The 26,335-nt window shown below is 44.2% G+C and overlaps 1 protein-coding gene across 2 annotated transcripts in view; it reads right to left on the minus strand.

The window, feature by feature from the left end:
- DUS1L (dihydrouridine synthase 1 like) overlaps window positions 1–26,335 on the minus strand; it is a 245,163-nt gene that overhangs the window by 28,311 nt on the left and 190,517 nt on the right. For both annotated transcript variants that reach the window (XM_086931197.1, XM_086931196.1), the window contains exons 9-10: window positions 12,115–12,211; window positions 1,013–1,101 (exon numbers count right to left, since the gene is read on the minus strand). In XM_086931197.1, coding sequence (XP_086787323.1) covers window positions 1,013–1,101; window positions 12,115–12,211 — 186 coding nt within the window. The remainder of the gene's footprint in view (window positions 1–1,012; window positions 1,102–12,114; window positions 12,212–26,335) is intronic.

The following is a 26,335-nucleotide window of genomic DNA, read 5'->3' on the forward strand; positions in this document are numbered from 1 at the left end:
TAGGGAATGTGCTTTGGTGATGGTGTGACTGTTTTGTAGAAGAGTGATCAGTATTTTGCGGTCTTGTAGCAGGTTTGTCCTTGGTGTTGGTATTAACTGTATGAGGAGAAAAATAGTGTCGCTGTTCTGCACCGTGTTCCTCGTCCAGCTGGATAAGAAGGCATTTTGATGGGTCCGAGTTTGTAGGTGGTGGAGATAGTGGTTGAGTGAGTTGTTGAGCTGTGTTGTTTTTGTATTTAGCCTTGTGCATCAGACGTGGTAGCTGTACGAGGAGAGCAATAGTGTAGCTGCTCTGTATTGTGTTCCTCATCCAGCAGGCTAAGAAGGCATTGTGATCGGTCTGAGTGTGAAGGTGTTGGAGATGGTGGTTGAGTGAGTTGTTGAGCTGTGTTGTTTTTGTAGTGTAGCCTTGTTGTGTAGTAGACATGGACAAGCAAAGTTGTGAGGAGTGCCATATATTCTGCACAACCATCTCCACTAAACAAGATAATTTCTATTTGTGAAGGACACCTTTACTTGTTACTTATTTTCAGCAAAGCAATAGTAAGGCAAAAAACATGATCCGTTTCAAGTACATCTCTAACAATACAAATGAAACTGAAAACTAACAAGCATCATGATTAGTACCATTGCTTCTCATTTCACAACAGCATACAAGCAATACAGAGTGATGATGCTTCCACCGGGCAATATTGTTCCCACACAATTATTAGCAACAATTTTGCTATTGAAACTCCATGACAATCAAACTGTACATACATGAAGGTCCAAAATTGAGAAGGCTTGTTATCATTATGCTCATCCTGGGTAGTAAAGTGCTGTTTAGTTCTGCCCATAATCCAGCTCCCTCTCTAGTGCCTGATCTGAGAAACTGGTTACGCTTTCTACATTTTTGTTTTTATGAAGCAAGTATTACTGCTAATGAGATCATCCTCCCTATGGTGGCAACCTACGACTAAACAATGTGTGCAGATGGAAGGGCTTGAGGTGGGGACATCTCTCATCGACTCACCCTGGCCTGACGTAGGGCTGGCAGATCCAGTGGTGTAATGGCAACCCTCCGTGTGGCTCCTCTCCTTTTTTCTGACTGGCCATCTCCTCCTGCAAAAAGCAACAAGAGTACTATATGATCAGAAAGCTGTGGAGACTAAAGGAAAAGTGACTAGCAATGCATTATGAGGATGCAGCCAGTCAGGTTATGAAGTTCCATAGCTTGAGAGAGCGGATTCATATCTTCCTACTGAGTAGTTGTAATAAAAAATGTTATACATTTGTTGTGCTTCTGCACAGTTCGCACTACTAGGAGTCAGTAGACTACTTAGGAAGGAACATAAATATCTGTAACGAATATATGTCGATATCCCGCAAACAAAAATCCAGCATACCATCACTCTGCATTTTTAACAACGTGGGACAATTACTCCGCAAACCCATCATTTCGCAAACTTTTATCTCGCATATGACTATCATGCATGCCATTTCAACGCAAATGCATGTGTGGTGAAGTCACATACTTTGTAAAAGTACTTTATTAGAATATATATATATATATATATATATATATATATATATATATATATATATATATACACATACACACACACTTTAAATAAAACATTTTTATTTTAATATTTATTATTTTTATATATTAATTTTAAATATATATATATATATATATATATATATATATATATATATATATATATATATATATATATATATTATATATATTTTGCTTTTATTTTTAAATTACTCGTTACACCCTAAAAACTAATCCCACCCTGGTCCCTTTAAATACCCCTGCAACCCATAATCCTAACCCACCCTTACTCCTTAAAATACCACAGCACCCTTGAACACTAACCCACCCTGAACCCTAAAAATACACTCTGCACCCCAAAACCATCCCTGAACCATAAAAATACCCCTGAACCCCATAATCCAAGCCTATCCCTGACCCCTAAAAATACCCTGTAATCCAAAACCCAAACCTATTCCTGAACCCAAAAAATACCCCTGTACCCCAAAACCCACACCTATCCCTGAACCATAAAAATACCCCGTACCCCCAAACGTATCCCTGAACCCTAAAAATACCCCTGTACCCCAAAACAATAATACCCTCTAAACCCTTAAAGAAACCTCAGCACCACAAAACACAAACCCACCCTGAACCCTAAAAATCCACCCTGCACCCCAAAACCCAAACCTATCCCTGAGCCCTTAAAATACCCCATCAATCCAAAACATACCTCAGAACCCCAAAACATATACCCCTATACCCATACTTACCTTATCCTAACATTAAAAAAAACATGCTTTTACTATTCATATATTTACAAAGAATTTTGTTGTAAATGTATGTGTGGTAAAAGCATATAAAATGTGATGCCATGCGTTATAATGGCATTGCGGAGTCATGGTAGATGCGTAAAAAAGTATGCGGAGTGATGGTATACGGGAAGAAAGATTCATGATAATGGGTGATTACCATCTGTAACTACAGCTCGTCATTGTTGGTATATTCAAAAGATTTGCATAATTTCAATAACTTGCAGTAATAAAACAGACTCCTCATCCAATAATATAACGGTGTTAAATAAAATATCAGCTTATCCTCCTCATTTTTTAGGCCGAGCTTTCAAGACCTCTTGTATATACTTTAGTATATACTTATTGTATACGTGTATGTACTATGTGGGCTCTGGAGATCAGCCCTAAAACTTGTCTGCTTCCACTAAGGGACTTTTTTTTCTGTTCAACTGCCTCTATTTAACTGTCTTGATAGAAAACGACCAGCAGGGGGTCCGTAAAATACCACATAGCTTTAGCATGCTCTTGATTCCAGTCCATAGAAAATATCTTTCACGAGCCCTCATAGACAATATTTTTTTTTAATCTTGTATTTTTAGTGATATGACCATCGAAGACCCTGGTTTTATATTAAAAACAGCTTTAGATGATACCATTTCCCACTGAAAGACAATATTTCTCTCTGTGTGTTCTCATTCCTGGCGTGTCACACAGTTTGGTGCTTACTTTCCCTCCATGTTAAAGAACAGTAGATGTTTCAGCACCCAAGCTAAGGTGCTGCAGAGATAAATACATATAAGGTCCCAAAGGCGAGACCGTTTGCATTGCAAATGATAGTTTACCTTTAAGTCTCAGATAGCAAATTTGATAAGTGCCGATTACTAATCTTGCTAAGTTCAGATTTTAAAGTACACTTTATCAACTATATTCACATCAATGAAGTGGATGGTGGGTTGCATGTGGATCGAACAAAGATTTAGAATTGAAATAACTAGAGTGTGTAAAACTAGAGAGTCAGAAGTGAGGCTCACATCTTCACCCCAGCATGTCCCAATCTTGCTTCAAAATTGTAAGGAATGGAAAAATAGTCTTTGGTAAAAGCATACAGCGTCTGCAATGCTGTTGTTTTGTCTATCCGTTACAAAGAGACCACTGCAAAACGGACCGTTATTGTCTCTATTCCTCAGTTTGAGAGAAGCCCAAATCTTCAGTTATATCTTGCATTAGCTTTGAATTAAATCATAGCAATGTATGCACTATTTAATTTTATAATGCCTTAGTTTGAAAGATGCTGACCTAGCCTTCCTTGTTTCAAGACCATGAATACCTGATTATACTTACTAAATTCCGGTTTCTGTCCAGATATTCGTAGGGACCCCATTTGTTTTTACAAGAAACTGTGATCCATCTTCAGAATTACCGTTTTCATATAAAGGTTGGTGCAACATCCCCTTGTCAACAATGCTTGTTGCTCTTTACTCTACTGCCAAAAGTAAACACTTATGACAGCTGACCTTCAGGAAACTAGCATTACATTGACCTTATTTAGGCTCAAAAGGATGACCCACGTTAAATGGAAATGTGAGGAGCTCCAAATCAGGGGCTGGTTTGTGAGCGGAATTAAATGACCTCAGCATTTTTCCTATGAAATTTTACATTAAAAGAAGGATAAGACTGACTGCCTACAGCATCTGGAAACTGCTGCCAGGCAGAAAATGCTTTATTCCACATTCTTCCAATTACAGTATCTTAGGTCATGGTGAGGTAGCGCAAACACAAATTAAACCTATTCTATTTTCTTGGGTATGTTTTCCAAGAAAATGTTATTTTGGCAGTATGTTCTACAATTGCCTTGACTGAATTCCATGAATTAATTTGGTTGATGAGCTACCTGATTTATCAGGGCTCGACAAATCTGAAAAATGGTACGAGTCCAGCAGGTCTAGTACCTTGAAAAATCTCCTCGACCTAACAGTAACCTACTTGACCTCAGTCTCTGAAAGCGGAGCAAATGTGACAAGATAACACGATTTAAAGGCATCTTTTTTGCTCATTTGCTTTGTGAGCAATAAAAAAGGCCTTTAAATCTTGTTATCTTGTCACATTTGCTCAGTTTTCAAAGACGGAGGACAAAAGTTAGTATGTTTTCCTACTCACCAGAAAGGGCGAGTAGGACCTAAATATAGCTCAACCTCATAAAATTTACCTCGCAATACAAACGGTCGATTGGATTTGCGGAGCCCGGATTACACAGCTACTATTGTAAAGCACCCATTTCTCCTGATTTACATACTTCTTGTTCAGATATATGGTTGCCAAAAGTCTCAATTTTTGCAACAGCAGAATGATCTTTGAAGAGGTATTATCTAGAAGGTTTCTTCTAGAATGGGAGCTCAGAACTGCGGTTTAAGACCATAAGAAGAAGTTACTTACCTTCTGTAACAATGTATCTTTAAGAGACATATGTAGTTATAGATTCATTACCTTAGAATTACCACCCAGGTGTCAGACTGAATCCGGAGAATTTTTTTCCTAGCAGTACCCCAGCGCGTCGGTAGTTGGCCTTGGTCGACTTCACGCTCCTTACCTCAGAATAGATACCCCAGCAATGCCAAACCCGGAGGTGGGTCTGCAAACTAAGTTCACACAGGCAGTCCTGGAGAACAGAACGGCCGAAAAAAACATCTCTCCGAACTTGGCTGTCCAGGCAGTAATGCTTGGTGAATGTGTGCAAGGATGCCCGTGGCCGCCTGACAGATGTCAAGTAAGGAAACTCGACGTCTCAAAGCAGTAGTGGCTGCTGTCAACCTTGTAGAGAGAGCACGCAGTCCCACTGGAGGTTCCTTTTTAGCAAAAGAATAGCAGATCTTGACGCATAGGACAACCCATCAAGAGATGGTACGTTTGTTCACTGCCCAACCTTTATTAGCGCCCACATAACCCACAAAGAGTTGATCGTCCCTCTGGAAGTCTTCTGTGCCGTCAAGGTAGAAAAACAGCACATGCTTTGGGTCCAGACGTTAGAGTCTCTCCTCCTCTTTGGAAGGGTGTGGAGGTGGGAAGAAGGTGGGCAATGTAATGGTCTGACCTATGTGGAAGGAAGTAACCACTTTGGGCAGAAAGGAGGGCCTAGCACCGAGGACTACTATGTCTGGATGGACAGCAAGAAAGGGAGACTTGGAAGATAAAGTGTGAAGCTCACTCACCCTGCGAGCAGAGGTGAAGGCAAGCAAGAAAGCAGTCTTCAAAGTAAGGAGACAAAGAGGACAATTATGTAGTGTCTCAAAGGGAGCACACATAAGATAAGTGAGCACAAGATTCAAGTCCCACTGGGGCATTACAAAAGAAGGAGGAAAGAGAGGAGTAATGCCCTTCAGAAACCGATTACCAATCTGAGATTCAAAAAGAGTAGGCTCATCAGGAAGGCGAAGAAAGGCCGAAATGGTCAAAAGATAGCCCTCAAGAGTACTCAGGCAGAGCCCTGCTGGGCCAAAGAAAGAAGGAAGAGGAGAACCTCTGAAAGAGGGGAAGAGAGGGGATCCACAGCCTTTGCTGTGCACCATGCCACTAATTTGTTCCATCTACAGGCGTATACCGTTTTGGTGGAGGGGCACGTTACAGATTTTGGGAGGAAGGTCGAAAGCGGTCAGCTGTCGCCGCTCAATCTCCTCACAAGGAGGTGGAGTCTGGACAGTTTCAGGTGGGGGACCGTCCCCTGCTGCTGTGACAGAAGATCCACCCGAAGAGGCAGTCTTATCGGAGGATCGATGGTCATGCTCAAGAGCTTGGGTGACAGACTCTTCGTGCTCAGTCCAGAGCCACAAGAATGACTAGGGCCTTGTTGCGCTTGATCTTCTTCAACACTCTGGGCAGAAGTGGTACAGGTAGAAAGACGTACAGAGGCCGCAATTCCACTCTCGACAAAAGGCGTTGCCGAGCGAGAGCCGCCTTGGAAACTCCAACATTCGGTCGCGAATAGATCTAACCAAGGCTCTCCCCACTGCTGAAAGAGACCTTGCACCACCTCCGATTGAAGACGCCATTTGTGATTCATCATGCACCGGTGGCTGAGTTTGTCCACCCTGGCGTTCAGGGATCCTGCCAGGTGTTGAACCACCAGGGATATAACCTGATGATCCAGCCATATCCAAAGGCAAAGGGCCTCTTGACATAGGGCCCACGACCCCACCCCGCCCGGTTTGTTGCAGTACCACATGGCAATGGAGTGGTCTGTGAACACCTGCACTACTCTTCTTTTGACAGAAAGAAGGAATGCATTCAGTGCCAGACGCATCGCCCGGAGCTCCAGAAGATTGATATGGAACCCAGACTCTGCCGGAGACCAGAGGCCTCTGATCCTTGTCTCTCCCATGTGGCTGCCCCATCCCTGGAATGATACATCTTTCACTACTGTGAACTCCCATAGGGGAATGGAGAGGGATCTGCAGTTGACTCAATCCTGGTTCGTGAGCCACCACTGCAACGGACTTGCAGTCCCCTCCGAGATCTGGATGACATTGGAAAGATTCCCCTGATGCTGCCCCCACAGGAACTTCAGGTCCCACTGCAGAGCTCGCATAAGCCATCTGGCATGATCCATCAGCAGGATGCAGGGGGCCATGAGGCCCAGCAGCCTCAGGGTCATTCTCACTGAAATCCGGGGGAAGAGGGGTATCATAGACCAAATATCCTGGAGTTGCTGCTTGGGAGGATAGACCCGAAACCGCTCTGTGCCAACCGCTCCGATGAAAAGGAGCTTCTGGGAGGGAATCAGGTGCAACTGGTGCAACTTCGGCATGTTAACAGTGAACCCCAGCGAATGTGGGAGGTCTGCCATAGTCTGGAGGTGGGAGACAACAGCCTGGGGCAAGTCCGCCTTCAACATCCAGTCGTCGAGATAGGGGAAGACTTGAACCCCTGATCTGCGCAGATGTGCTGCGACCACTACCATCACTATCGTTAACACCCGAGGGGCACTGGTAAGGCCAAAGGGGAGCACGGTAAACTGAAAATGCTTGCGGCCTACTGCAAACTGTAGGTAACGCCAGTGGTCAGGCAAGACGGGGATGTGAAAATAAGCATCCTGCAAAGGGTAGATTGGCCACCCAAAGGGACCAGAGGACCTCAGCCAGGAGTAGCGACTCAGGGCTACTGATGTGGAAAGCATTCTGCCCAGCGAGTCAGAGGTATCCAGCCTACACTGGATGGTGAACTTTTCTGCGTTTCGAACTTCAGCAACAGCTCGAGTGAGTATGGCCCGGGCCTCCTCCCGGCACTGTTGCTGCACTTGAGCAACCATGTTCCACACCGTGTGTGCGTAAAGGCCCAAGAGACATACAGTGTTCACCAACCGCAGTCCTGAGCTGGTAGAAGAAAACAACTTCTTACCAAGATGTTCCAGCTCTTTGGATTCCCTATCTTGGGAAGCTGTAGGGAATGTGCTTCCTTTGGAGGATGAGGCTTGGACCACCAACCTCTCGGGGTAGGGTGTTCGGAGCGAAAAAGTGGGTCGCCCGGGCAGTGGAGTCAGGCAATCATCCTGTCCACAAGAGCCCCTGTGCTGAGCTTGGACCAAGTGCCCAGAAGGATGTCAGTAAGGACCTCACTGAAAGGCAGCACGGGCTCTGAAGAAGCTGCTGCCAGCTGTAGCCCCTCAGTCAGGTGGTTAGTCCTGACTGCCACCGTAGGAAGCTTAAGGCCCAAGACCTCAGCCACCCTACCTAACACCACAGCGTAGGAGGCTCCCTCTTCCATAGCCACGTTAGGGAGAGAAAGCATACCAAGGTCCGGAGAGGTATCCAGACCACTGTCATCACCAAACTCCTCTCTCCAGTGCGGCTCTTCAAGCTGATCTGCTAGTGGGTCAACAGACCCCCTCCCAGATCTCCTCACCTTCCTCTGGCCGCCAGTCAGGGCAGAAAGGAACACCAGGAAAGAACAGTGGTACAAAAGTACCGGTCAGTGCTGGTAGCAGTGTGGGTTGACGGCGGTTCGGCTTCGTGTATAAGTCGGGAGTGAGGCTGGGGTCGGCACCGGTTGGGGGCACAACTGGCGTCAGGGCGGCATCACTGGAATCGGTGCTGGGGAAGGTACCGTGAGGTCGACCAGCACCGATCCAGACCCAGGCCTGGATCCTCAGGGGTCCGCCAAAGTCGCCGGCCTCGAAGGCCCAGGGCCCCCAGCTGAGTCTGCGGGGCCCGAAGGATCCAGTCTGACGCCTGGGGGTAATTCTAAGGTAAGGAATCTAAAACTACAGTCCCTTTCAGATACTATCTCATCTGAATGGTGTAGTGTCCTGCTTCATGGCCTCCAAGGCTCCACACTGCCCCCCCCTATATCCTCCTAAAAGGCATCCTGCACAGTCACCATATCTCTTCAAGGCTTTGAGAAATATGATCACACCACCCCCATTCTTATGAGTGGCACACACCATGCTCACAATCTGTATGTCAGTTATAAAACCATCACAATGAGAACCCTTGCTTATCTTGCAGACAAGCTCACCATCTCAGGTGGCACGTGGCATGCTCACAGCCAGGAAACCATGAAACTGGAGAATAAGGGGTGTAAAAAAAAGAAAAAAAACAAGGCAGCAGGCATTTTACATCTATGCACCTAGAATCTTCAACAACATCCCCATATCAGTCAGGAGTGCGAGCATACAGCTCCCAGTTAGGGAAAGGTTGAAGGACTCTTTAAAGAACATTACAGCACAATGCATTAACAGTAATCTCTTTATCCAAGAATCTAGTCAACTCTTCCACCACTCGTTCACTCTATGCTGACATTTGACCTTATGTGGCACTTTGCTACTTTTGGCTAAATTTGTGCAAAGGTACAAATTTAATCTCCACATATCTCACTTGACCAGAAAGTGTAGACTTATTGGCTGCTTTCTTTTGAAGGTGGCTCTGTCAACACCCTCTTCAACAACATATCAAGGATATCTTCTACCTGAGACAGATGTTTTTGCTTGGAGCTGTTAGATATTGTTGGTCTTTTAGTAAATTCCACTATGTGGCAATCTTTCACAATGGGACACACTCATGTGTCTATTGAAACAAGAAACCAATGGTATGGAAACATCAGACATGCGGGTTTACAAGACGGTATCCATTTTCCCAGAAATGGGTTTCTTTTATTGCAATTCATAAATCACATAAAAGGCCAACACATGTTTCACAACTACCATGTCTTACTTCAGGGCCCAAATTCTCCAAGAATCTTTGAAAACACATACTATGTTTATGACAAAACAATCAAAAATGTATATTATATTTATAAAAATAAAAATGGCAGGAAATCCTATTGGTCGATTCCCAAATTTTAGGCTGTGCATTCAATGAAAATAGGTTCCAAAATCTCATAACAAATTTTGCATCCTCGCAATATATTAATAACAACTCAATGCCAGAGCCCTCTGAATGAATCATTTAGCAGAAATACTAAACTGGTAAATGCAAAGTATTCCTCCCCACCAGTTTCGTAGCTTTAATGTGACATTCCAATTTCTGATTTCCGATTAAGTTATGATTATTTCTTCAATTGCTAAAAACATATATACATGCATCGAATTCCCAGTTTTAACAATTGTGTAAATCACCTAAGATATTGATGGACAATTGTAACACAAAATCATATTCCAGTGTAGTCCACAATAATTATTTTTAGAACATTTATTTTCATCAATTATTTTTAATAATACACTGTAATGGATATTAATTATTGTATTGCATTGTTTTGCTGTATAAATGTATTTTGATATTTTTTTCCATAGATTCTGATAGAATGTATGCCTTGAAGAAAAGACATGGCAGTTGTGAAACATATATTGGCCTTTTATGTGATATATGAATTTCAATTAAAAAAAAACAATTTCTTCAAAATTAAATACCCTCAATTCTGTTGTTGTGTCGAGATGAATTGCTAGGTGGGGCATACTAAGTAGGAGAAGGTATTTTTGCTGGTTGTGAAAACTGACGAACTTGCATCTAGGAAATTGATTTTGCGGGTGATAAGGATTGTTCTGGTTCTCTCCCATCCTTGTGCTTCTACAGAAGCAAGGATTCCTCGTGGGACCTCTAAAAAATGCACTAAATTATTATAGTTGAAGAAGGACTGTCTGCCCACATCAAAGTCTTCACCTGTAATTCCGTGAAAATATTTTATCCCTTTGCTTGGAGCACTCAAATATGGAGGAGAATCATGATTTGTTTGATGAAGGGTTTCTACCACCTTCTTACTTTATTTGTTTTTATTCACAAACATTGATTTCTAATCACAGCTTCACTGTCCAGAGATATTTCTATTATGCAGTATTAAGCCTATCGAGTTCCACTATGGACTGCTTTAGCTAAATTTTACTTGTTTAAGAGTGGTATTTCATTAAAAATGTGGCTGCGCCTTGAAGAGTGAATGCGTACACATTGAGTAGATTTATAGTTTCCGCAATAGATTTCTGCAAATGTAGTGAAAAGCAGCCCATTTGGTAAGTTTTTGTAGTATTCATAGGATTTGCTTGACCATTCAACAGCCAGTGCTGTATACATTTACACCATGTGCCTTTTTGTAGTTCTATAACTCGTCAGTGCGAACAGTCTCTGTGGAGGTAACACAACTTGTTGCTTTATTAATTGGGGTACAATAAAGATTTAAAAAAACAACAACAACACTCATATACATACCGCTGGTTCGGACTACCCCAACCAGTTTCCCTAATGAGAAAGTGCTTGTATCAAATTTCATTGTTGTGGGGGTATCACAAAGGGCTAACAGATTGTTCAAGTTCTTGATAATGCATCAAAGTATTTTTCCACCTAGAAAAATGGGGGCACAACTTCTTGCAGATTTATTTTCAGATTAATGCCTTTTTATTTAAGAAAAGTAAATGTCTTATCTTTTAAGGTTTTAAAAGTGAAAATCTTTTACATAGAAATATTGCTTACCTGTAATCCCCCTTCTCTGTAATTGGTATTTTCTCTAACTCGTTAAAGACTAAAATATCGGAGCATAAACAGAATCCCTGTAACACTTCTGTAACCAATGCTTTTCTTATCCAAGAAAACATTAAATGAGAACATGTCTTCGAGAGGAAACATTTTTTAGGGTTTTAAAAAAATGCCTCCAGTCAGCTAAATTAAATCCAAAATTAATTTCAAGACATCTATCTATCAGATATCCATAAACATTTGAACAGAGAAGCAATCTAAAAATGCTTTGACCTGGAGGAGGGATGGAACGTTTACAGTACGATCTGAAGGTTGGCACAGGGTTGTGGTCCAAGGCCTACCTTATTTGAGTGGCTCAGAAAAACCAGCCCAATAAGTGAAGTGGATAGGCTATTATGTTAATGTTTTTCCATAAATACTTATTTTAATGTGTTAAAAACTCCTTGCTAGATGACAGCCAGATCTATAAAAGATCTAATTCTGTAAAAAATAAGCAGGTTTGAAAGGGGCTACACAATTGGCAATGGGCTGGGAGCTACAAGAAGGGGGTTCAGCAGGAAGCGGGATAAGGGAGGAGAGCCGTGGAAGGATGGCATTCATGAGCACCCTCACATGGTGGTTGAAGTGTTGTGATGGATAGAACTCCACCAGTCATTGGAAAAAAACAGAAGGTGGACGGTGCCATTGAGGAGTGGAAGGGTGATGCCAGGTAGTGGTTATGGAGGCGCAGACAAGCTAGAGAGATGTGGAGGACAACCTGTTAGAAGAAATAAGTGAGGATTTGGATACAGGGTTTTCTGGGATACTATGAGACAACTAAAAAGAAGAAAGGCCTCAAGTTTACTCTTTGTACCTGGCATTTCTGCTTCAGTTTTCGGTTCACATCCACAATTCCTTCCAAGGATTTGACTTTTGCCAACTCATCCCGTAAATCCTGATAAATCTGTAGCCTGGGGAAAAAACGTAAAAACAACAAAAAGGTAGAATGTCTCTCTCTGCTTCTCAATCTCAGTAGAAACCTTAAACCCACAGCGCATTAAACAATAAATCCTTACATGAAAATCATCATCAAAGAATGATCTTTAAAAGCCAACACTAGAGTGATTGGAATGACTCTAAATAATGCCATCAGTCCAACTCATGGAAGAGAAGGACCAAATGTGTTCACAATTGCAGAATTTTAGTGGAGTACTAGATGAGCACGTAAGGGTTTTTAGAATAAAGGAAGAATCTTGGTGAGACTCCCAGCACTGAAGAGAAAGGGCATCTAAGGTGCCTCCCTGCTCTAAGCAGAGAGTAGAAGTGTGCCAATTTTTGCGTAGGCGTTCAACTTTGACAGGAATAGCAAAGAACCACGCACTGGCTGTGTGTTTTTTTGTTTTTTTTAAACCTTTGAAGAGCGTGGTTAAATTTTTGTTTGGAGAGAGGGTTAAGTGCATATGCTTTGAAGAGAAAGTGAAAGACCTGCAAAGGCGATGATGCAGCAGTGTCGCCCGGTGGTCTCATCTTCTTGCAGAAGGTAGTTTAAGTGCAGGTGAGTACACAGAGTAAGAAAACAGACAATAAAAATGTGCTTTGAAATGCATACATTGGTTCATTAATAGGGGTCAATCTGGTTTATTTTATTAATATAAGTTCATAATTATTTATTTACATATTATGTTGACTGATAATTTAACCTCTTCAAGCAGTACTTTTCAGCATTCAAATCTCTTGCAAGCATATACAGCTACTAAATGTATATTTTTGTCTTTATTTTTTGTCTTTTTTTAGCAGCACAGGAGCATTAAAATTCTTGATCAGTTTGATACACAGCCGTAGTGTAACTTCATGTATTTCATCGTATTCCTCAAGTTATTTACATAGTCTACCCCCAAGAAGGTTTATCTTAGGGGGATAACCTAACTTAGCTCCCCTATTCCCAAACTAATGCGTGAATCATTTCAGCCTACATGCACGAATCTTCCACTGATTTCTCATCCGTGTTAACCTCACACATTTCAATTTCCTCAGCCTGTGACCCTTCGATCACATCTTTTTCCCATTGAACTATGTCTGATGGTTGAAGGCGCAACCATTTGATCACTATAGGTTTACTCACCAGTGCCACTCCCAAAACTACAAACCTATTGGTAGAAATGGGATTTTTTTGTAGACTTGGGCACGAGCCGAAGCCAGGCAAAAATCTCCACTCTAGTCAGGATAAGGGAGTTACACTCCCTTATCCTGACTAGATTTAGGGAAAATTGTGCGGCACCATCCTACGCCAACATTTTCATGCACCGTTTTGAGACAGACCATATTCTGCAAAATCCGGAGTGGAAACACAACTTAATCCTTTATAAGCGATATATTGACGATATCTTCGTCCTGTGGAATGGATCAGAGACAGTTTTGATCTCCGCTATCCAGAATCTTAAAGTCAATGAAAGAATTACATTTACATCAACCATTAGTCAAAATGAGTTACCTTTTCTTGATGTCATGATGACCAACAACAGTGGAACATTGAAAACAAGTGTATACCATAAACCCACAGACAGAAATAATTTACTTCATTACCACAGCTTCCACCAACCTTCTTTAAAAAGACACCATCCGTTTTCCCAACTACTCCGAATCAAAAGAATCGCCTCTTTTACTGAAATTTATGAGAAGCCTAAAGTAACCGCCGTTTCAAAATTCAAAGGGAGAGGATACCCAGAGCCCATTCTGAACGAAGATGTTGAGAGAGTCCAGAACATGGACAGAAACCAATTGTTAATCCCGCGACACAAAAGTGAGGAACAAAGGTCAGTTTTCGTATCTAAATTTCTACAAGAAGCTTCAGCATCAAGAAGGCAATATTAAAACACTGCCCATTACTCACATTAGAAGATGACTTTAGAAGATTTTTTTCCAAGTAATCCCAGGTTCGCCTATGAACGTACCAAGAACCTCAAAGAATTGTTAAACAATAAGGAAAATACATCAACTATAAAACATTGTGGTACCCTTCCATGCTATACCTGCAGTAACTGCAATGCCATAATTGAAGGGAATTAAATATCTCATCCAATACGGGGAACCGCCATTAAACTCAAGGTGACAGGTACTTGCAATAGTCACAACTTAGTATACATGTTAAAATGCCCTTGTGGACTGGTCTACGTTTGAAAAATATCGAGAAAAATAAAGACAAGAATTACAGAGCATAAAAGTAATATCAGACTTAAGAACACCAAACCCACGTAGCTGTACATTTGAATCCAAATCAACCAGAATCCAAGTCAGTTACACTTCTGCATTTTAGAAATGGTACCACAGTTGCCAGGTCGAGACAATCCTCAACATCTTCTAAGAAAAGAAATGCATTGGATAAACCACCTATCATCTATATAGCCGAAAGGACTGAACAAACGTCTAGAATTTAGCAGCTTTTTATAGATTGTTACAGATCCTCTTCGTATACTGAGCCCATGAATGTAATGATTTTGTCTGATACACCTACAGAGACACCTGGTCACACACACTTGTTCACACCGATTCGCACATACTGGTCATGCACTCTTATTGACTCGTACACATTGATTCACACTTATTTTTTATTATTTAATTTTTTCATTTTTATTTTTCTGAGTACTCAGGTTCACCGTATCGTGTCCTTTCCTGGACAACAGTTTTTACCGCCCACCCTTTTTCTTTCTATCTCCCTTTTTTTACATCGCATGTCACATAGTTTATAGTAAAACTTTAGTAATCGTGCGAGACTCGTGAGTAGTCCCACACTAGCTATTAAACTACTCACTGAAGTACGTTTTCACCTTTTACGATCAAGTGACCGTATTCTCGTTTAGCGTGCAACTGGAATTTTAATTCGAGGTTTCTTTACTTTCTCCTTTAGATATATTGTTTTACCGTACTTATATTATTTATCGCAACATGTTTGTGATAGTATGAGATAAGAGAAGTCCTATTATGGTGATTCGAACTACCCATCGAAGTATGTCCTCACTTTTCTTTACAGTCACGTGACTGGACTTTCGTTCGGCACGTACCGGAATTGAAAAACTGACATCGCATAAACACAGTGCCATCAGTGTTGCTTTGCTGCCCATAAACTCTTGGTACGAAGGAGATTGAACCTGCACATCACGATCTTTGTATTTTTGTAATCGGCTCGATTTGTTATCAATCTTCCTCCTTTAACCCCAGGTACCCACCAGTGCTATGCTTTTACCATCCTTTTTGATAAACACACAGCCACGCTTCAGGTTAGAAACGAGTAATCGTTTAATACGGGGCACACCGTTGCACTTGTTGGTAGCAACATTTTTACTATATTCGAGTTTACCCACATTTATATCTACCGATGTTACTTGTCAATTGCTCGCACTTCCAAAAGGTCCATAAAAAAACTTGTTACTTAGTGCACATTCAGGCACAGTCGTTTTACCTTTCTTGCACCGCACTTACACGATTTTTGCACCTCGCAACAGCAACAAAGTCACAGTGCCTCTCGTGCACACCTCTGAATTTTTGAGGTTCTCCTGACCACTGTTCACAAATTCTTGTCTCACTAAATTTATGCATGCCTACATTTCACCGTTTAAAAATAGATGCACTACATTGATGTATAGCGTTTTGTATCGCTTGGTTGCCATAGATGTGCTTGACGTGTTTGCTTTCAGGATTAAGTCCCCTGAAGAAGGGCGCCAGCCCGAAATGCATAGGGCAGAAAATGTGAAAAAATTGTCTGAAATACTATGAACAAAATAGTATGATGATTGATATAAGAAAAAAGAAATAAACTAACAAGCATCATTTGAACGAAGAATTGATGAGTCATTTCGAAACTTAATTTAAGTACATACCGGAGTACCTACTGGAGACGCTATTCCTACGGGAAGTAACGCTACTCACGCAGGTGACACAACCAGTGCTGCAGGCCCCCGGGTAGCATTTGATTTACCAGCCCAGGGATACGCAGTGCACTTTACTAGGGGCTAACACGTAAATCAAATATCCAATCATGGAAACACCAATCCATAACACAATTGACACGGAGAACGCCCGCACTTTACCACTGATCGGCAGTGCAAAAAGTGCGCAGAAACGTTACGCCAGCAAAAACAGGTCAAAACCGGGAGGTCAGAAAGCAAAAACTGAGGGGAAACATGCCAAAAGATACCAAGTCTAACACCTATGCTGTGTTTTTTTGGCATAGGTCTGGCTATAATCCCCAGAAAAAACGTTACCTTCTATTACGACTTTTCATGTAGAGAACTTAACCACATATTCCTCATCTTGTTAATACCCCCAGGCACCAGACTGGTTCTGGATTTTTTTTTAAATCCATACCCTTGCACACCACACCGAAAGGTGGTGTCATGCAGCCTTGCGTCGGATCCATGATACCCAGCATATGACGTTAGGGCCACTATATCAATGTACCACCTCTGTGCCCAGACGTCAATTTCTTCCGCATATCAGTCTGCGGCATTGGACTGCAAGCCTATAAAAATCTGAATTTGCCAGTGTCAATATAGTTCGTTTGTGATCTTATTAATGGGCCATAGGAGTCCAATCCACAGAATGGAGAGCAGGATGGGTCAATGAGGAATCTGTGATTAGACTGAGCATCTACCAGAAAAGGCATTATCGAAGATAAGTAACTGGTTCTTCTACTAGAGCTGCTGACTGTGGATTCCTCTCTTTGTGACTAGATACCAAAGCAATACCTTGCCAGGTGGGTCGTCTGTGGAATGGCTCCGGCTAGGAAATCCTGCATGATAGTTTGGACAAAATGCCTATCCCATTGGGCCTGGCCCTCCAGGCAGTAGTGTTTTCTGAACGTGGTGGGATGTCCACGTCAGCCTGGCAGATGTCAGAGACTGGCACACTGTACGACATTGCAGTGGTACAAGCCTTTTCTCAGGCGGAATGAATGTGCAAGCTTTCCGGAGACTGCTTTTTAGCTCACCCATAGCAGAGTATGCATAAAACAATCCATCGGGAGATGGTTCTTTTCTGCACTGCTTTCCCCTTTTTTGCTTTAGAGAAGCCAAAGATAAGTTGGTCGTCAAATTGATGGTTTCTGGTCCGATCGATGTAAAAACTGACAGCTCTCTTAGGATCAAGCGGACTGAACTGTTCGACATCCTTGGATGGGTGAAACAGGCATAGAAAACCAGCAAGGTGATGGATTGCCCTATGTGGTAGGGCCTCACAACCTTTGGCAAGAATGTTCCTCTTGTCTGAATGACCAGCTTCTCCAGAAATAAAGTAGGCTGTTGGGCGTACAATGCCTGGAGTTCACTCACTTGCCGAGGAATACAGTTTTTCTGGTGATTAGACAGAGCAGCTGTGCATCTGCTTAAAAAAAGTGCACAACAGGTATGTGATAACAACAACTTGAGGTCTCACTGAAGCATTACAAAAAGTATTTGTGGGAACACATGGACAGCCCCTTTAATAAGCTCATCACAACAGGTGATCTGAAAAGAGAGATCTGATCTGACTAACAGATAAAGGCTGAACGATTACCCTTAACTGTTGCCCTAGCAAAGGTTTGCTGGACTAAGAAAAGACAAAGCAGCAGGATGCCTGATAACCTTGCCTGCAAAAGCTGAATGTCATGGAAAGTATATCAAACAACAAATTTTGCCTGGCATTTAGCATATACTATACAGTTTTGGTGAAATGAGGCCTGGCAAAATTACATGAACCATTTCAGGAGGGAGATCGAAAGCCATCAACTGTCGCTGTTCAATCTCAAGGCATGGAGGAGTAGGCTGTGCAGATTCAGGTGCAGGACCAGACCCTGCTATTGCAACAGACAGTCCACCTGAAGAGGCAGCCAAAGTGGAGGGCAGATGCAAATGGTCAGAAGGTCCAGGTACCACACTCTCCTTGTTCAGTTGGGGCAACTAGGACGACCTAGGCCCGGTCTTTCTGGATACTTTTCAGTACTCTGGGACAGACAGGCAGGGGTGGAAAGGCATACTGGAGTCCTTAGCCCCATTGGAGGCGAATGGCGCCTCCAAAGGATAATCGTCTGGGGAACTTCAACATTCAAAATATTAACGATTTGCACTCTTTGAGGTTCAGACACTGTTGGAAGATGCCCTACACCACCTCTTAAAGCAGCTTCCATATGTGATCTGCCAGGCAAAGTTTGCAGAGTTTGTCTGCCTTGACGTTTAAAGATCTTACCAGGTGTTTGGGGGAATCATGGAGATGCCCAGAGAGTTCAGCCACTCCTAGAAATGTAGAGCCTCCTGGCAAAGGATCCATGACCCAACAAAGTCCTGTTTGTTGCAGTACCACATGGTGGTCGTGTTGTCTTAGAGAACCTGCATCAATTTCTCTTTGATGGACGGGAGGTACACCTTTGATGCTAAGGGAACTGTTTGCAACTCAAGCACGCTAATGTGGAGAAGAGTCTAACCTGGAGACCAAGGGCTCTGCGACCAGGGAATGCCTGTAAGGTCTGCAGCAACTGTTGCGTCACCCTTAGAGTCCCTGTACCTCAACACCCACACACTGCAATTGCAGGCTGCGTGTTTTGGTGCAGAGAAAAGCAAAGTCTGAAAATGGCACATCCCTGTGTGCCATCCCTGCAACCCATTGCCTGAGGCCTAGGTGCCCCACCCCTCTAGTAGGGTGCCCTAGCCTTAGCTGAGGGCACAGTGGCATGAGCCCTGTACCCCTACAGTGTCCAAGTCCATTTTCAGACATTGTAAGTGTACTTAAACCATAAAGAGTATATGGTCTGGTAGTTGGTCATTAAGAACGCCCCAGCTCCGAAATGGATTTACTCAAATCTGGGAAGTTTGGTAGCAAACGTCTCAGCACATTAAACCTACACTGATGCCAGTGTGGGATTTTATGTAAAATGCACTTAAAGGGCATCTTCGAGATGCCCCCTGAAAAAAAGACCAGAACTGGTTTAGTTCCTGAATAGTTGCCCACCATTTGCCACCACCAGCAGGTTTCTGGAGCCCTTTAAAGAAAGTCTCCGCTCTCTGGGTCCCAGGATGCCATTGGATCTGCCCCCCACTTGGGGCAGGAGAATCGGCGGGAAAACCAAGCTATGAGAAGAGGTGTGCCCATGAAACACACATCTCAGTCCGCTCCATCTAGAACATGAAGGGACCCAACCAATCAGGAAGAGGCTCATGCCCCCCTTCTACTGGAGGGTTGCACACTATGGGGTGTACCCACCCCAAGGAAGGCACCCATTTGTCCCGACCTGCACACCCCTTTAAACGCCCCTAAATCTAGTATTTTGGGATAACCCTGAACCTGGCCATCACATGTGAGGAAGAAAGAAGGACCGAAGAGCCGAGCTGACCCATGAAGATGATGACACCTACCGTTTTGGCCCCGGCCCTACCGGCCTGTCCCAACTACGACCTGCCTACTGCTAACAAACCAGCTCGTAGAACAACCAGCAGACACTCAGAGCCCGGAGGACCTGTCTTGCACTCCCTTTACAGACTCTGTCTCTTGTGAGCACCGGGTTTGCTCCACAAAGGCCCCAAGACCAGAATCCGGATTTCGTCGATTTAGCGATTTTGCAACACTCTGCACCCGACAGCCATGGAATGAGTTAGAGTGGCCCAACACTACGAGGAAGTCTCCCCAGCGATCTTGACCGTGGATCTGGTGAGTCTGACCTCCCTCAAGCTCCAAGATGGGCCTGCAGCCTAAGTCTGAATAGTCCCCCCGACCGGAGTTGGTAAGAAAACCCAAAGCCAGAAGACACCCCTGCACCCGACACCCCGCAGCCTTGGGTGGCCCAATCGACAGTGTCCAGGCATCCCCCATGAACTTAACCTAACTCTCCAGCCAGTGGTCGCCTTCAGGAAGTCTCCATGCCTGAGCCTGCAGCAACTTTACTGAACCAAAGGTTTCCATAGAAATAATCACAGGGTCTCCAACGTCTTTTTCGCACCCTGCACCCGGCAGCCCCAGTGCCGCTGGTGGTGCGTTTTGAACTGATTGTTGGCCCATGCAGTGCTGACCTTAACCCATTAGCTTTGCTCCCACACCCGAGTGGCCTGCTCATAAGCAGTCCCTGACCGAAGGCTCCCTTTGCCCCATTGGGGAACATTGGGCCCCTGCAATCCGCACCTGGCCGTACCAGTGCCGCTGATGGTGCAACTATAGTGCCTACCTAGAGTTTGGGGAACCTTGGTCCTAACCCCAAAAATGCCCACTTAAAAGATGTTTACTTACGAGTAAAACTGATAACCATTTTTCTCCCCTAGGAACCTATGTTATGAGATTTTGGGCCTAAAAATGGTTTGTGTTGAACTGTTGTTTTTGTATGGGGAAAACAGTAACTATAATTCAAGGCAAGAAAAGTCTTACTTACCATTTATTGAGAGGTCCTTAGGTGTGGAATCTAGCCAAACCACCCCAGTACTCTGTGTAATATAAAGGTAATCAAGAGGTATCCTAAAAGTAATTACTGTGTAATTCAAACTGCTTTTTAAGGTCATACCAACCTTTAGCAAGTACAAATCCATTCCCAATTGCATTTCTGTGTAGAGGTTTACAATTGAAAGTATATTTTACCAAGTCCTCCTCGGTTCTAAAAATAAAACACAAGTATACCTTTTTATACTTACTTAATTGGTCTGGATTAAGTCTGTGTACCTCAGTCTTGATCGAGTGAATACAATAAATGAGACACCCTCTGGATAAGCTTAACTGCTCACCCACACTACCACAAAGAGAGAGGTTAGTGCTTACCTAATTTAACCTCTGTTATTCCTCTAGGGACTCCCTGACTCTGTGCACACTATACCTTACTTCAGTATAGTATATGCAGATACAGCTTCATACATTTTTACCTTAGGACTTGCAATACTCTTCATATGAAGACACTGTAAGAATTCCCCTTTCGGGCTCAAAAGGAAACTGGAAAGGGCTTATAGTAGAATCCCTATCCAAGGTCTTGAATAACTGCAAATCAACAGTTCATGAGGATGCTGAATCAGCAGCCACAGAATTTTCCTTTTGGCTCACGGCATCTTTTAAAATTGTGGCCCCACTCAAGGAAATGTATATATGAAGAAAGGCGCCAACAGCACCATGGTATTCAAAAAGATGGCGAAAATCTAACCACTCTCCTGAAAAATTTGCCTATAAGGCTATTTTGGCTGAATATAAAGTGACTATGAGGGAAGAAACTTCTCTACTGCACTAATGAGCTTGCTTCAACTAAATCCACCAGAGGTCTTTTTAAGTTGAATAACCTTTTATCTGTTTCCTCAGCTCCTTCGAGCACAGAGAACTCTCAGGATTTTTGTGACAGATGGCTAATTTCTTCTACTCTAAAGTTGTGGTTATATACAAAGACCATTGACCTAACAACTATAAGCACTCTAACTCCTTTAATGTAGAGTCTCATGACACATTTGGCCTTAAAAAAAATCTGTCCACCGAAGACAGCCCCACAGCCGGTCTATTGTGTTTCACTACGTTGACACAAAAACAGACATCACATTACCTCCTCAGCGTCAAATCGGGCTGCCCACTTGAACCTTGTTTTTCTAATGTACAGTAATTAGGAGCTAAGAGTATAGTTCCCCATCTTACTGAAACCCTTAATAAAGTCATTATATATGGGTGCTTTCCTAGAGTTTGGAAAAAGGCAGTGGTTAAGCCTCTGCTCAAAAAGCCCAGGTTGTGAACTATCTTGAACAATTCCAACTCCTAGATGTATCTCAGTTTGGCTTCAGGAGCAACCATGGGACTGAGACAGCACGAGTTTCTGCAGCCAACATCCGTTCGAAGATGGATGATGGGGAGGCTGCAGCATTAGTCCTTTTGGACCCATTTGCAGCCTTTGATACCAACTCCCCAGCGTAGCTTGTCGATCAGCTCCAGCAACTGGAGGTCACAGACCTGGCACTGAAACCTTTGGCATCTTTCCTAAGTGACAAGTCTCAGATGGTCATGGTGTATCAGTTTTGCTCGGCGTCAATAACAATGCCATGTGGGGTGCCTCAGGACTCTTCTATGAGCCCAACACTGTTCTACTGGTATGTTTCCCTGCTGGCAAAACTGATCTTCTGGGCTCCAGGCTTTGTCTTATTCTGACAACAACCAAATCATTGTGTATATCTCCAAAGACATGGATGCAACTGCCTCCAATTTTAAAAACTGTATGCAGGTCGTGGCCACATGGATGTAAAGAAACTACTTAAGATTCAAAGGGGACAAGACAGAGGTATTGATCTTTGGTGGTCAACAATCTGTGTGGTCCAATTTGTGGTGGCCAAATAAGGTGGGGGCATTACCTACCCCAACAGCCTTCGCAAATAATCTTGGACTATTGGTCGACATAAACCTATAGTTCTACCTGAAGTTAAACAGGACAGTTTCTACTTGCTTCTGGATAATCAAACTCCCTGCACGAATACAAGTGGCCTTGGCACTTGTCATGTCCACGTTGGCATTAATGTAATACATTTCTATTAAAAAGGCAATGATGCCCAGACCGCTTCAGCATAGGCTGTTTTAATCCTGGACCTCCTGGACCATTTGTGTAATTGGGACCCAGTAAAGGCTGGCATTGCTGCTGGCTTGTGCTGTGGGAAAATGAGACAATAGTTGCAATAGGATCAGTGTGACAGCTAGGACAAGGGCGAGGGACAGGCTGGTAGAATTCATTCCTATGGTAGAGTAACCTACAGCGACTGCTATGCAACATGCACAGGAACTCATGCAGAGGCAATCATGCTTTTAGCCCAACTGTTCTGGGACATAGGTGGATAAACACAAAGTTCCCTCCTCTGCTTGTTTGAAGTTGTGTGAGAGTAAATGGAAGCTTCCAGAGTCGGCAGTGACAACCCTGCTAGAATCTGACCCTGCAAGTAAGGGACAGAAGCCGGTCTTTGGGAGCAGCAATATTCTCATATGCGACCTGAGGCTGCAACAGTGGTAGAGATCCCAAAGGAATTAACTGGTAATTACATGGGCCACATTCTCAGCCCATCGTTAGGTCTCGTAGAGAGACCTATTGGGGTGAAACCAGAAAGGTAAACCAGGCGGATTGCGAGTGCGGATGTTCAACAGTTCACGTGAAATCACGTGACCACAAGCACGCACATTTCCCCACCTCAAAGCCATCAGCCTCCCTCCCACAGGCTTCCCCCCTAATTGCTTGTTTTCACGGCCCGCTACATCAAAGGGTTTGGCTCCCCGCCCCCTGCTTCACGGAGGCTTTGTAGGCCATCTGTTTTTCTCCTCTAAGCAGGTTCGAGGCTTCATCCTGCCACTGATTACCCGTTCCCACCCAGGCAAGTTTTTTGTATCTCACTTCTGTTCCCTTTCTTTTGGAGGCATGACACCTTCTGGTAAAGTCAGCAATATATATAAACGCATAAATAAACAAATCTCGGAATGGTAACAAAAAGTCCCTCCCATTGCCCGCACCCATATGCGTATCTCTCTGCATTCATTGTCCTGGACGGACCCCTCCCCCAACTCTTCTCATCCCTCCTTTACCCTGCAATCCGACCCTATTATCCCTCCTCCATGGTCACCTAATAGGCGCCCTTTCTGTGATTTGCCCAGATTCACAGGATCTTGACCCTCCCGCCGAGACTCAAACTCTGTTACCCAGCCCGTGGAGAAGTGTGGCTCAGTGGTTAGAGGCGGCAGACCCGGAAGCTGGGATCGACCGTGGACCAGGGTTCGATTCCCCGCCTTAGCGGGTCTCGGGCTCAAAATTCCACAGCCTCGACAATTCTCGCTCCGGTGCCTACTCGACTCACAGGGTCTCACTCTGCAACTCTGGGCAATAGCTTGCTTAATCTCCACGACGGCCCCTCGCGGCGGGATGCCTGGCTTTCACCCTGTGGACACCCCGCCGGGGCCTCTCACAGGGGAATACCAGGACGGGTTCCCTAGGCAAGCGCCAGGATGCCCATTGGGTGACAGGTTGCGCTATATAAATACACCTACATTTACATTTACATTCAAAAGTGACCGCTCTAGCCGTTATGCCACATCCTGTCTTGGCGGCCGTGTCTCGCATTTCCCCTCCCCCCTCCCCACAGCAATGCCAGGAGCATGTTATGCTAGCACATACGGCCGTCCTTTTGCCCCCACACTCCATACAAGTGCATGTGTTTGAACTTAGTCTCCTGTGTTTTTTCTTCACTTTAATATAAAGCAAACTCGGCTTGATGGTATCGGAGCGCTTTACATGATGAGCCAGTTGCAGTGCACACAGACAGATTCATTTTTTTATGCATGGAGAGATTAAGTGATTTGCCCAGATTCACAGGATCTTGACCCTCCCGCCGAGACTCAAACTCTGTTCCCCAGCGTCAAAAGCGACCGCTCTAGCCGTTATGCCACATCCTGTCTTGGCGGGCGTGTCTCGCATTTCCCCTCCCCCTCCCCACAGCAATGCCAAGAGCATGTTATGCTACCACATTCTCGCCTTCATTCTCTGCCACACGTGGTTGGTGTCTGTTGGCTGTACTCCATGTAAGCTAAATATGGACCGACCTGTACATATGTAGGAAGCGAGTTTGACCAGGTTGTTTCCGATTTGGAATTGTTATACACTTTTAGACTTATTTTTGACTATATAGTTAAAATGTTGTGTGGCACAAACGCTCGCTCCTACTATCTTCCACTGCATACAGTATCATATGTAAGTTCAGTTTTTCCACCGAGCTAAAATAATGTGTCTAACACTTGTTTTTTGCTGTTCTAGAAAATGTTTTCCCTGTTCATTTCATGCTGGTGTGGTGCAGACTCCCCGTGTAGTAAAGCCTTCTAAACCCTTTCTCACTTGCTGGTCCTAACAACTCATTCCTTGGCGGCCCTGGGAGCTAAGAGTCATTCTACAGTTATGTGAGCTCTGATGGACCTTTGCCAACTGTTCATCTGCTATACTTTGACTGTGGGTAATTATTTCTGTCCTCTGGCACGAGGCTGCAAACCCTACAGTTGTCCAACACAGGATATTGTTCTATGTTTATAAACATTAGAACTGCAACGCCTATGATCCCATTTTAATAGCAAATATTTTTGAAATAACTAAAGACGGCAGACACATTAAGCTCGGGTGCCGGACGCATTTTTTCAGCACCATCACAGCATCACTCGGCACCACCACAGCATCACTCGGCACCACCACATTATCACTCGGCACCACCACATTATCACTCGGCACCACCACATTATCACTCGGCACCACCACATTATCACTCGGCACCACCACATTATCACTCGGCACCACCACATTATCACTCGGCACCACCACATTATCACTCGGCACCACCACATTATCACTCGGCACCACCACATTATCACTCGGCACCACCACATTATCACTCGGCACCACCACATTATCACTCGGCACCACCACATTACCACTCGGCACCACCACATTACCACTCGGCACCACCACATTACCACTCGGCACCACCACGTCACCACTAGGCACCACCACATCACCACTCGGCACCACCACATCACCACTCGGCACCACCACATGGCACCACCACATCACCACTCGGCACCACCACATCACCACTCGGCACCACCACATGGCACCACCACATCACCACTCGGCACCACCACATCACCACCGGCACCACCACATCACCACTCGGCACCACCACATCACCACTCGGCACCACCACATCACCACTCGGCACCACCACATCACCACTCGGCATCACCACATCACCACTCGGCACCACCACATCACCACTCGGCACCACCACAGCATCACTCGGCACCACCACAGCATCACTCGGCACCACCACAGCATCACTCGGCACCACCACAGCATCACTCGGCACCACCACAGCATCACTCGGCACCACCACAGCATCACTCGGCACCACCACAGCATCACTCGGCACCACCATAGCATCACTCGGCACCACCACAGCATCACTCGGCACCACCACAGCATCACTCGGCACCACCACAGCATCACTCGGCACCACCACAGCATCACTCGGCACCACCACAGCATCACTTGGCACCTCCACAGCACCACTCAGCGCCACCACAGCACCACTCAGTGCCACCACAGCACCACTCAGCGC

This window comes from Lissotriton vulgaris, chromosome 7 (assembly GCF_964263255.1).
Source record: "Lissotriton vulgaris chromosome 7, aLisVul1.2, whole genome shotgun sequence".
NCBI lineage: Eukaryota > Metazoa > Chordata > Amphibia > Caudata > Salamandridae > Lissotriton > Lissotriton vulgaris.